The 13,156-nt window shown below is 47.5% G+C and overlaps 1 protein-coding gene across 1 annotated transcript in view; it reads left to right on the top strand.

Annotated features, from left to right (window-relative positions):
* The first annotated feature begins 12,138 nt into the window (after positions 1–12,138).
* The window catches only part of PRPF19 (pre-mRNA processing factor 19), a 39,485-nt gene continuing 38,467 nt past the window's right edge, over positions 12,139–13,156 (top strand). Inside the window, exon 1 of the mRNA XM_088458833.1 lies at positions 12,139–12,301. Within this exon, the coding sequence (XP_088314959.1) occupies positions 12,283–12,301 (19 nt within the window). The 5' untranslated portion in view covers positions 12,139–12,282. The remainder of the gene's footprint in view (positions 12,302–13,156) is intronic.

The following is a 13,156-nucleotide window of genomic DNA, read 5'->3' as shown; positions in this document are numbered from 1 at the left end:
CCAACACAGATTGGGGGAGATGTACGAAGCCCAGAAGCTGTATCAGCGCACGTTATGTGCGCTGATACCGCTTCTCCCCGATGTATGATCGGGGGTCTGTGCGGTAAATGACAGGGGCGCTATACCATGTACGAACGGTCATAACGCATGACCATTCGGCCTGCTGTAGCCGTCGTTATCGACAGCTACAGCCTGGCGCTAGCCTATCCCCACAGCAGGGACAGCGCTGTCCCTGCTGCGGCGGCTGCTGGCTCCAGGGTCCACGCGGGATTTCGCGATAGATGCGAGATCCCACGCATGCTCAGTGGAGCCGGCCAGGACAGAGACACAGCGCATCAGCACTAGGCTGATGCGCTGCTGTCTCTAGCGGGTAGCGCCGGAGGGGGGAGTTAACGCTCCCCCTCTCCGGCCGATGAGATGTTTATACATCTCATGGGTAGTGCTTCCTGCTTCGCCTCGGTAAAGAGGCAAATCGGGAAGCGTTATAGCGGCACGGTAATTGCCGCTATAATACATCTACCCCAGTGTGTGTTAACGGCTCTCATTCAGTATGCAGGCAAGGTCAATGAGCTGGCAGAGGCTCACCTTTCTGATCATAGATGGCTCAAGTGGAAGCCATATACCCACTTTGCTAAAGTGGTTCCCTCTTTAATAAAGCACTGCAGATTATCTGTCCATGTGCTGGGCATGTTGTGGGCATCGACAATGACACAATGCAGTTGACACATGCTAATGATTAGTTTCATTAGTACATCAACAAGACAGCCAACATAAGGGGTGGGGGGGGGCACATTGCTCCAACCCCTTCTCGCATTTGTTCTTTTTAGGCTAGTATGAATGAAGTCACACTGCCTGTGAATGAAGTTCTCTTAAATTTAGATTTTTATTTTTTTTACAGTAAATGGCTTCTTTAGCAGCAGGACTGTCCTGTGTGGTTCATGGATTTAGTTTAGCTAAGACCACACCATTTCAACCCTGTTTCCTTGGTTTGGCTGCACCTGCATGTAATCCAATATTGGAAAGCAAGGGACACAACTCCAAATAGTAAATAGGAATCTTGGGGGCACACAGAGGAAACAAAATTGAGGATCAAAGGAAGATAACATCAGTCAGAATCAGCAGTATATGTAGTCAACATTTCAGTGCTACTTTATGCGACACTATCTTCGGGATAGCATTGACTAAATATACCGCTCCTGACTGATGTTATTTTACCTGAGTGCCGCACCTACAGTATACGCTAGATAGTATTGCCTAGATAGAGAGCACCAGGCATAGTAAATCCCATTAACTGGAGTGCCAGACTCTGACCTGGCTCTATCTATATATCTATCTATCTAAATATATACTATATATATATATATATAGCCTCACATATACACTTAAAACTGTTTTTGTATGCCAACGCACTCTAGACCAGTATTCCTGTTGTTGGGGCTGCTCTGGGTTAAAGAGGTAAAGAGATGTGTCTCAGAAATAGAGAGTACCCAGCGCCCAACCTTAATGCAATCAAAAGACAATGCAGTGTGTTGTAGAAATGAAAAATAATTTATTAAAGTAACTTAAAACCTATAGTCGGCGGACTAGAATGAGCAATGCCACTCCTCTGTGTTCTCTCAATCTATTTAATAGTATATATATATATACACACATGCCATATGCATCAGATAAAGATCGTAAATAGAATGCACATATAAATGTTAAAGCTCTATAATGTAGATATAAAGGTGACAATGGACATAGAAATAAGACAAAGTAAATAACACCGGACTATACAGAGGGGGGGGTGTATGTGGGGTAAGTATAGAAGACGTGGACAAGAAGTGTATGGTGAGGGGTAGAGGTAGGTAAGAGGGTTAGGTCCCGGGTCTGTAATCTTCTTTTAATAAATGAAAGTCAGTATGCTTGGTTGTAAAATGTTGCTGGAGTTGAATTAATACAGTCCAGTGTTGGTATTTGGTCCTGTCTGTGATGGTCCCGTGATAGAGTGTGATGGCCAGCAGGGAGGGAATCCTTGTGCCCCTCTGGGTGTTCAGTGATCCCGTGTTGGTATGCAGGGAGTAAGGTAGCGATGGTAACGGGACCCTGCTGTGTGGACCTCATGGTACTTACCCTGTCCACACTGGGCGGATTGCTGCTGTTCGTGTACCTGGGTCCTCCTCTGCTGCCGGCTTCTCCTAAGTCTGCGCCTTCTCCCGGCTAGTGTCTCTGTGTAGTCGGGGTTACTCCTCGCTGTGTGACCAGTTCCTTCACTTGTCTTGTAGTTTGCTGCTGTTACACATATACACATACATATATAGTCACACACAAATACGCATACACAGACACACTTATACACACATATATAGTCATACACATATATACTGTCACACACATATACATACTGTCACACACATATATACATACATATTGTCACACATATACACATACATATATAGTCACACACATGTACACATACACACTTATACACACACACACACACACACACACACACACATATAATATATGTAATACCCCGAAAATGAGAGAATAGAAATGTTAAAGTGTGGGAGAAAGCTGGAGTTACCTCAGTGGTGGATCAGTCTTCTTAGTTATTCCTTTGGTGCAACTCTCAACTCATACCACAGACACAAACAGAATTGCAGCAAAAATGTATTCTAATAATTCTTGCATTTATTAATAACGACACCAAATGGTGACTAGAATGGGTCAGTTTGACTTAAATTAATCAATTAAGTAGTTCACACATAACGTTCAATACAAGTATTAATACGCACAACCTCACTTTATAAATGAATTACATGGTTCTGCACGATAAGTCTAAAATAACAATATTACTACAGACTTAACTAACACTGATACCTGCAGATCTAGGTCACATTTGAGTTCCTGTGTGTACACGTTGGGGCCCGTAATTGCATGCATGCCCAAAATTAGTTTTTACTTAAACAGTACTGTTGCAGCGCTGTTGATGAAGTAATAGCAGCTATAACCATGCCACATAGCGCCTGCTTGTGTGTGCAATACATGTCTTTCTGTCACCAAATCTGAGGCAGGATCTTAGGATGCAGCGTCCCCTCCGGAAGGTAGGCGCAGCTTACTGGAACATGTTTGCTTTGTGTTAATAACACAAAAAACAGACTGTGGCACTACAAGTCCCAGCCACTCTTTTGCTATAGCTTGTTTCCTCTACTTCTGTGCAGGAGCCACACTCTGAGCACACGCCCCCTCATGTGTAATGGCCACGCCCTCTCCCAGCTCCTCCTCCAACTGCCATTTCAGCCTGCCGCCCATCACTCTGCTCTCTCCAACTGTTGTTTTTCTTTTTTAAATCAACTTTATTAAAAATGTCACAGGCTTCCACTCCCTTTTCCAAAATGGCCAATGAAATGTCATCTCTTATGAGATGGCCGTTGTCAGAAACACCTGTAAAATAATAGTCTACAATGGCTGGGTATTATCTGTGGCTGGGACAGGTCTTTAAGTGATACCATACACCTGCAGGGTATCACATACATATATATATATATGTCTTACACATACATACTGTCACACACATATACACATACATACTGTCACACACATATACACATACATACTGTCACACACATATACACGTACATACTGTCACACACATATATACATACATACTGTCACACACATATACACGTACACATACATACTGTCACACACATATACCATACATGCCTACCCTCCCGGTTTTCGCGGGAGGCTCCCGAATTTTCGGGTAACCCCCCGCACCCCCGGAAGGGTAGGCATTTCTCCCGCATTCTGCCCACTTCCTAGTGAAGTGGGCAGAATTAGGAGAATACCCGCGGCAATCGCGGGTCTCCGTGAAGGGGGCGGGGCTTAAGCTGTGATTCTGCATGAATCACAGCATTTGGCCCCGCCCCCTATGTAAATTTTGCCCAATCGCGGCAATTTTACCGCGAGGGGCGGGGCTTAATGACGCGAATCGTCAAGCCCCGTCCCCGTCAGCCCCCTGCTGCTTCTCTTACCCGGGCTTCTCCCGGGAAGAGAATATTAAAGGTAGGCAACCCTGACATATACACATACATACTGTCACACACATATACACGTACATACTGTCACACACATATATACATACATACTGTCACACACATATACACATACACATACTGTACATACTGTCACACAAATATACATATACATACTGTCAAACACATATACACATTATATACATACTGTCACACACATATGTACATACATATATACACATACGTTGCATAGATATACTTATACAGATATATACATACAATCACACACTTGGTCACATATATACATAGAGACAATATGATGTCCTCCCTCCCACTTACCTTACACGTTGGTACTGGCTGTAGTTGCAGCTCCTCTCTCCCATCCATCCCATGCTGCTGACCCTGACAACACACAGTGCAGTGTAGCTCCGCCCCCCACCCGGACTCCGCCTCCACCCCTCCTCATTTTTTTACACATGGCAGTGTTCTATCACTAAAGGGTTGGGGGGCTTCTGAAAGAGAGGAGGGCCTCCATAGAGTGTCGCATTGACCCCCTGTGCTTTCCCCTTAATCTTGCTCTGGCAGTAGCACCATATTTACAGATATGCCCCTGACAGTCTGACTGTCATTGCCAAGATTTTATAATGCCGTGGCCTCACATGCACCCCTGCCCAGCCCACCCCCTTAACAACCAGCAAAAGCACTCTTGCCTCTCCTCCCGCATGGCACGTCTCCAAATAACGTCAGGCTAGGGGTAAAGCCTAGCACTCCGTCACTGGCTGGGCTTCCTCCAGCCCCCTTACGACAGTGAATGGTTGCCGCGCGCTTGCACGCGGCATCCATTCACATTCCGGGGGTCCGGCACCGCCGCACAGCTGCGGTGGTGGGGGTCCCCAACCTCCCGATTTGACCACCCACGGGCCGCTTCGGCCCGCGGGTGGATCAGCGGGACAGTACTGTCCCGCTGAAATCGGGATGCTGGGGAGGGGTGCTGCCCCTCTACAGGTGGCGCCCCTGTGTGACTGCACTGGTTGAACACCCCTAGAGCCAGCCCTGAGTGCGGTGCACTGTCTGTCACTGACTGGCTGCTCCTCAGCGCCCTGGCTGGCTCCTCTTTACACTGCCTTAGCTGCTGTTAAAATGACTGGATTGGGAGGGATGGGCTGGACGGCAGACTGGAAATGGGTTGTATGTTATCCATCGTGTGAACGTGGCCACGTAAGCCCCGCCCACTCACAAAAAATGGGCAGGGTCTTGAAGCATTGGGGCCCACCGAGGAATTACCCGGGTCCCCGGCAGGCCAGTCCAAGCCTGATCATAGGCAAAGAAATAGGACTAGGCTTAGGTCTAAAGTTATGGAAAGGTGTAGGGTTAGGTCTAGGGTTGTTGTTAGGGTTATTGTTAGTGCTAATTTTAGGTCCAGGAAAGGGCACCGAGAGGGGTGGAGTGTATACTAGTTTCCCAGTCCCGTGCTTGCTGGAGGAGCACAGCGGGGGCCCGGGTCCGACGTCGATAAAAATGCATGATATGGACGATAACGATATCGACCATATCGTTATCATTCAGATTGTTCATTTTTTGGTGCCTACCAACCCTCAAATTACCAGCGATGCGCGGGCACGTATGGACGATAGCGATATCGACCATCGCCCGTGCATGCAGGCCAACCTGGTTGCTATTGACCAGGTTACATAGGGACCCGTGATCGTTGATAGAAGGTTGCTGGCCCTCCGTTGGTGAGTTGGTGGTGTGCTGGATGAAAGATATCGATCATCCAGCACACCGGGAAGGTGCAGGGAGATCAGTCAGTGATATTGTTATCGCTGACTGATCGTACTGTGTGTACGCCCCATAACAGATATATCTGCAGATCAAGTGATCTGCACACTTGCCATCTCTCCCTGATTGTCAGGGAGACTCCCTGAAATAGTAGCAATCTCCCTGACGAATCTAGCGATCTCCCTGATTGCACCTTACCACCATTATGTACAGTAACTGTTATATACTTGGGGATAAAAAGAATCATAGATATATACATTCAAATGGTTTAATCAGTGCCATTTCCTGCATTTGTTATAAGGCACAAAGGACCTCATTCAGAGTTGGTCGCAAGAGCTGAGTGCTTGCAACCGGCTCGATGTTTTGGTCCTGTGCGCAAGCCCCGGAGCGAGAGTGAAACTCTTTCGCTCCAGAGCTCACTACAAAAGGGCCGACCGTCGATGTTGATCGACAGCTCGGCCCGTTTTGTAGGCGGGGCCCCTGACGGAACGCTTGCCGTTTTATGGGCGGCCGCACTGACATCAGCAGTGATGTCAGTGGGGAGTTTCCTGCTTGATCAGAGCAGGAAGCTCCCTGGGGCTTGCGGTTGCCGAGACCCAACCTTAGGGTCTCGTTGCAAGCCCCGATGGTCGCGATGGTCTTGACCATCGCGACCATCACCCTGGTCGGTGGCTAAGCTGTGGGTGGTAACCCACAGCTTAGCTAGCGACCTGGAGGCCGAACAAGAAGCGGCCGCCCTCATTCAGAACGAGCGGTCGTTTCTTGCGACCGGCTCTGAATGAGGGCCAATGATCCCTATAGCTACATGCATTTTTATAAGGTTTCTCTTGGACACTTATATGGAAACCCTTTGCAAAACACAATATATAAGCAAGCCCTGAAAAGTATCAGTGTTTTCATCAACAAATAGATCGTACTAACTGTTTTGGGACACGTCTATATATAAATGAAAGTACATTTTATGACACGCCTCTCAGATGTAGCAGTACACGTCCACTTTACCGCTGCGCTCATAGGTGCTGCTTTCACAATCCCCCTGAAATGCTTTTAAAAAGTAGGCAAGTATGCTGCAGATATATCTGCAGATGATGGTTGTTCATACACACTGGACAACTGTCATTTGGCCATGGGTACCGCTGGCCGGGGGCATGTTACGCCCCCTTCCCTGCGACCTCTGCAGCAAGTGTGTGGGCAGTCGGCTGACCGCCTGTACACACAGCACGATGCCCCAATATATCTGCAGATATATTGGGCATCAGCTGTGCCGCACAGCCAATGCAAAATGTCTGTGAATGATGTCATTCATAGACATATTGCTGGTACACAATTACCGAAGCACACATGATATATTGGCTGATCAATTGATCCGCCAATATATCTGCCAGTGTATACCCAGCATTAGGAATATAAAAAACATGAGTTCAGATTTGACTGTTATATTACAGCATCATAAAAATGTTTTGCTAATTACTGTTATTTTACATGTTGTAATTTGGCAATACTTCAAACTAAAGGAACAGGTTAATTAAAAGCAAAGGCCATATATATATATATATATATATATATCGGGTTACAGTCAAAATGCCGACGGCCAGGAAGCCGTCTGACTAAATCCCGATGTCTAAATACCGACGCAGGACTGGAGGCAGGCGTCGAAATCCCGACGCCCCCCTCTATATCCCAACGCCGGGGTCTAGACAGACAGCTTCCCGAATTAAGGTAAGCCGGGCAGTGTTAACGCTTAGCCGCGGGGGGTGGAGAGTTAGGTTTAGGGACCCCCGGGGGGACTTAGAGTTAGGTTTAGGGTGCGGAGGGGGGGATAGGGTTAGGCACCCCTGGGGGGAGGTTAGGGTTAAGCACCATCGGGGGGAGGTTAGGGTTAGGCACCACTAAGGGAGGGTTAGGGGGGGGGGAGAGGGTTAGGGTACTTACCAGCCCTAGTCGGGATCTTCAGCTTTCGGGCTTGCGGCGTCGGGATTTAGTCAGACGGCTTACGGCCCATCGGCATTTCATACCCAACCCATATATATCAGTAGTAAACAAAACAATAAGTATGTACAGTATGTGTGCTTCATGCTAAAACAATCCTCAAAAATAACACACACACACACACACACACACACACACACACACACACATTTTTAAAAAAATTTTTAAAGCAAGTAAATACACATTGTAACATACATGTACTGTATATGTCTGCTTCATGTGAAAATCCCTTCATACGGACACACATCATTGATTGCAATACAATTAATGACCACTGAACAACAACACTAACTGATTCCCTGTTCTGCCGACGCCGATCAGATCCTCCAACATCGATGAACGGGGATCCGTCAGGGAAATTCAACGTTAAAAATCCCCAACTCATGGATTATGGCCATTATCATGTTTGAACTGGGATATTGTGATTGCCCAACATGTTGGATTTCACCTGTTTTGCACTTTTCAGAAACAGGGCCTGATTCAGAGCCGGACGCTGTGAACGAGCGCACGCTCTGAATCAGGGCATGTTTTTTTTTTTGCGAGGCGGCGTCGTGGACGCTCGCATAGCTGTGGGTTACCACCCACAGCTTATGCGAGCGTCCATGATGATGGTCGCGATGGTCAAGACCATCGCGACCATCGGGCTTGCGACGAGACCCTTGCGGTAGGGTCTCGTCTGCCGCAAGCCCTGGAGTGATTTTGGCTCTATCAGAGCCAAAATCACTCCCACTGACATCACTAGTGATGTCAGTGGGGCCAGACCCAGACGGTAGGCGTTCCCATAGGAACGCCTCCGTCTGGGCAGCCACGCCCCCGGCACGCCCACCAAAGGGGGCGTGCTATCAATCACCATCGACAGCACGCCCCCTTTGGAGCGAGACCCATAACGATGGCTACCCCGTCGTTATTCGGGTCTCACGCATGCGCACGACGGAGGCGCCTCCGTCGTGCGCATGCACATTTGCGAAACATCGACCCGCTTGCGAGCGCTCAGCGCTCGCGAGCGGGTCTGAATGAGACCCACAGTTTATACATACTTGCCAACTCTCCCTGAATGTACTAGCAATCTCCTTGACTCTTTGAAGTGTCCAGTATTCTCCCTAATACCTTACCCTCATTATGTAACTGTTATATAATTGGGGGGTGGGTTTGAAAGAAACCAGAGATATATATTCAAATAGGATTATCAGTGCCATTTCCGTGCATTGATTATAAGGCACAATGATACGTATGGCTACATGCCATGCATTTTCGAATAAAGCTGCAGAAACGCACAACGATGTTAGTAACCAACGATTTTAGTGAACGATTTTCGTTCAGATTTTCCCTTGAAAAAGTGAATGAAAATCGTTCACTAAAAATCGTTGGCTACTAAAATAATGAACGATTTTCAAAAACGATGAACGATTTTTTAATCATGCATACAGTGAATGGATATCGTTCATCGTTTATCGTTCATTCTGCAGAACATGAACGATTTTCTAAACGAAAATCGTTTGTTGGACAGTCAGAATGGACGATGAACTACAAACGTGAACGCGCATGAATGATTATCGTTAATCGTTCAGCTTAAAAAGATGAACGATTTTACAAACGATTTAATGATAACGACGTCGTTATCGTTAAATCGTTAAAAAAATCGTTATGTGTGTACGCACCTTTAGGTTTCTCATGGCCACTTATATGAAATTACATGTTATCTATCTATCTATCTATCTATCTATCTATCTATCTATCTATCTATCTATCTATCTATCTATCTAATATGTGACAAACTATGTAACTGCTTTGGGGCTTATTTACATTTGGATATAGGTCAATTTTATGACACACCTCTCAGGCAGACCAGCGCACATCCACATTAATGCCACGCACATAGCTATTGCTTTCAAAATATATAAGGAATACTTTATATTTGAAGTATCTCAAATAAACGACTACTTATTGATTTAAATCTATAAGTATGTTTTTACTAATAAAGGCACTTTAGAATACTCTTTATGGGGTTTATTTTCTAAGCAGTGTTAGGAGACAGAGGGGGTAATTCAGACCCACTCGCGAGCGGCAGTCCGCTCGCAAGTGGGTCGATGGTCCCCACTGCGCATGCGCACGACGGAGGGAGCTCTGTCGTGCGCATGTGCGAGACCCGGCGAGCGAAGGACTTTCCATCGCTCGGGGTCTCGCACCAAAGGGGGCGTGCTATCGATGTTGATTGACAGCACGCCCCCTTTGGTGGGCGTTCCGGGGGCGTGCCTGCCAGACGGAGGCGTTCCTATGGGAACGCCTACCGTCTGAAGCCGACCCCACTGACATCACTAGGGATGTCAGTGGGAGTGATTTTAGCTCTGATAGAGCCAAAATCACTCCTGGCCTTGCGGTTGAGAAACCCGACCACAGGGTTTCTCTCGCAAGTCCGATGGTCGCGATGGTCAAGACCATCGCGACCATCTTGTTGGACGCTCGTATATGCTGTGGGTGGTGACCCACAGCTATACGAGCGTCCAGGAGGACGCTCCATTTTAATGGAGGTGGGCCCTGATTCAGAGCGAGCGCTCTGGTCAGAGCGTCCGGCTCTGAATCAGGGCCAGAGAGAAAAGTGATAAGGTGCCAGCCAATCAGCTCCCAACTGTCATGTCACAGGCTGTGGGCCTAATTCAGACCCACTCGCGAGCGCTGAGCGCTCGCAAGTGGATCAATGTTGCCCAAGTGCACATGCGCACAACGGAGGCGGCTCCGTTGTGCGCATGCGCGACACCCGAATAACGACGGCCAAGCCGTTGTTATGGGTCTCGCACCAAAGGGGGCATGCTGTCGATGGTGATTGACAGCACGCCCCCTTTGGTGGTCGTGCTGGGGCGTGGCTGCCCAGACGGAGGCGTTCCCATGGGAAGGCCTACAGTCTGGGGCCGGCCCCACTGACATCACTAGTGATGTCAGTGGGAGTGCTTTTGGCTCTAATAGAGCCAAAAGCACTCCAGGGCTTGCAGCAGCGAGACCCTACCGCAAGGGTCTCGTCGCAAGCCCGATGGTCGCGATGGTCTTGACCATCGCGACCATCATTTTGGCCGCTCGTTATAGCTGTGGGTGGTCACCCACAGCTATGCGAGCGGCCAGGAGGCCGCTCCAAAAGGTAGTAGGGATGGCCCTGAATCAGAGCGAGCGCTCTGTCAGAGCGTCCGGCACTGAATCAGGGCCAGTGTTTGAAAAATGACAGTTGGGAGCTGATTGGCTGGCACCTTATCACTTTTCACTCTGTCTCCTAACACTGCTTAGTAAATAGACTCCAAGAGGGGTATTCAATATGAAACGTTAACTTCACTGTCGAAGTTAACGTTTCATATCGGAGTCTTTACCTGCGTTAAAGTATCGGGTGCGCTCCCGCTTATCCCCGTATTCAATATAAAATTAACGAAAACGGGATCTCCGAAGTTGGATTTGCGTAAAGTTACGAATTTTTCCTTAAAAAAATTGTAGGACCCCCCTAAAGTTGTAAAAACATGGGGGATCGCTATGGGTACCCCCGTTTTAGCCTTTAAATGAAAGTCGGGGATTTAAATAGCCGCAGCAGGTGTTTTTTTCCCGACATTGAAGAAGTGTTGCAGAAGAGCACTTAAGTTATTTTTTTCGTTTTTTTAAGTGGTCCCATCAAATTTGGGGTACATGAAAATGGGTACTGGCATATTTTTAAGTCCCTAAAGTAAGTTTTTAAAAGTTCTGCAATTGTGTATCTGCCGCTATAAATCTATTCTACAAAACACCTGCTGCATCCTTGCAGAATAGCCCTGAACCTATTTCCCTATTGATAATCAATTTTTTCCCATTTTTTTTTTTACCCCAATTTTTAAATTAATTTTTTGGGGTGTCCCTATTTTTTTAAAAAAACTTTTTTTGACACAGTTCTTTTTTAAATGTCATTCCCAAGGGTGCAGGCTATTTTTTTTTAAGCCTGCACCCCTAAACCCCAATTCTGCACTTTTTTTCGACACCTATTCAATGGTGAAAAGTTATCCCCGTTTTTATCAAACTTTTCAAAACTGCGAAAAGTCTTTGAAATTGAATACAGTGTAAAACTAAAACCTGCGATAATGACGTCATACCTCCGATATTATCTTTATGTTTTCGCTCCCATATTGAATACCCCTCCAAATTCCTAAATCTATTTATTTATTAAAAAATACTAATTTAAGTGGACAGTTCTGGACTTTGGGCATATTTCTGTGCTATGGATTGGATGTTCCGAATCAACTCCCAAAACAAAAATGGCGCTGCCAGTGCCACAACACCGGAAGTGTAGGGGCAGTTTTACTCCTTTGCAATTTTCAATGAATGGCAGGGGGCGGAAGTTCCGTGCTGTGCTGCGGAAGCGGAAAGTGAGGGAAGACCGAATCTCCTTGTGCGATTTGGCGGCACGTTTCCCAGTCTTGTTTGGGCAGGCTTTTAATTAAGAGAAAACTAGAGCCGATCTTAGCCAGCCACTGCGGGAGAGAGCGGCGCCATGTCCCTGACGTGCTACAGTGAGTGCCAGAAACACGTGGGCGTATGTCCCCAGCGACATCTGCTGCATCTAATCTTGCTGTTACACCTCCATATTGCCCCTCACCCTGCACTTACACCTTCTTATTGCGTCTCACCCTGGTGTCACACCACCTTATTGCCCCTCACCCTGCAGTCTTGCCACCTTATTGCCCCTCACCCTGCAGTCTTGCCACCTTATTGCCCCTCACCCTGCAGTCTTGCCACCTTATTGCCCCTCACCCTGCAGTCATGCCACCTTATTGCCCCTCACCCTGCAGTTACTTCTCCTTATAGCCTTTCGCCCTGCAGTTACACCTCCTTATTGCCGCTGACCGTGCAGTTCCTACTCCCTATTGCCAGTCACGCTGCAGGTATGCCTTCTTATTGCCCCTCACCCTGCAGTTACGCCTCCTTATTGCCTCTCATCCTGCAGTCATGCCACCTTATTGCTCCTAACCCTGCAGTTACTCCTCTTTATTGCCCCTCATCTCAGTTATGACTCCATATTGCCTTTTTCCCTGCAGTCACACTTCCTTATTGCCCCTCACCCTGCAGTCATGCCACCTTATTGCCCCTCACCCTGCAGTCATGCCACCTTATTGCCCCTCACCCTGCAGTCATGCCACCTTATTGCCCCTCACCCTGCAGGCATGCCACCTTATTGCCCCTCACCCTGCAGTCATGCCACCGTATTGCCCCTCACCCTGCAGTCATGCCACTGTATTGCCCCTCACCCTGCAGTCATGCCACCTTATTGCCCCTCACCCTGTAGTCATGCCACCTTATTGCCCCTCACCCTGTAGTCATGCCACCTTATTGCCCCTCACCCTGTAGTCATGCCACCTTATTGCCCC

The sequence above is a fragment of the Taudactylus pleione genome, unplaced genomic scaffold (genome assembly GCF_031769625.1).
Source record: "Taudactylus pleione unplaced genomic scaffold, aTauple2 ptg000854l, whole genome shotgun sequence".
NCBI classification, from domain to species: Eukaryota; Metazoa; Chordata; class Amphibia; order Anura; family Myobatrachidae; genus Taudactylus; species Taudactylus pleione.
The sequence above is the reverse complement of the archived record's forward strand: the minus strand, read 5'-3'. Positions and strand labels throughout refer to the sequence as shown.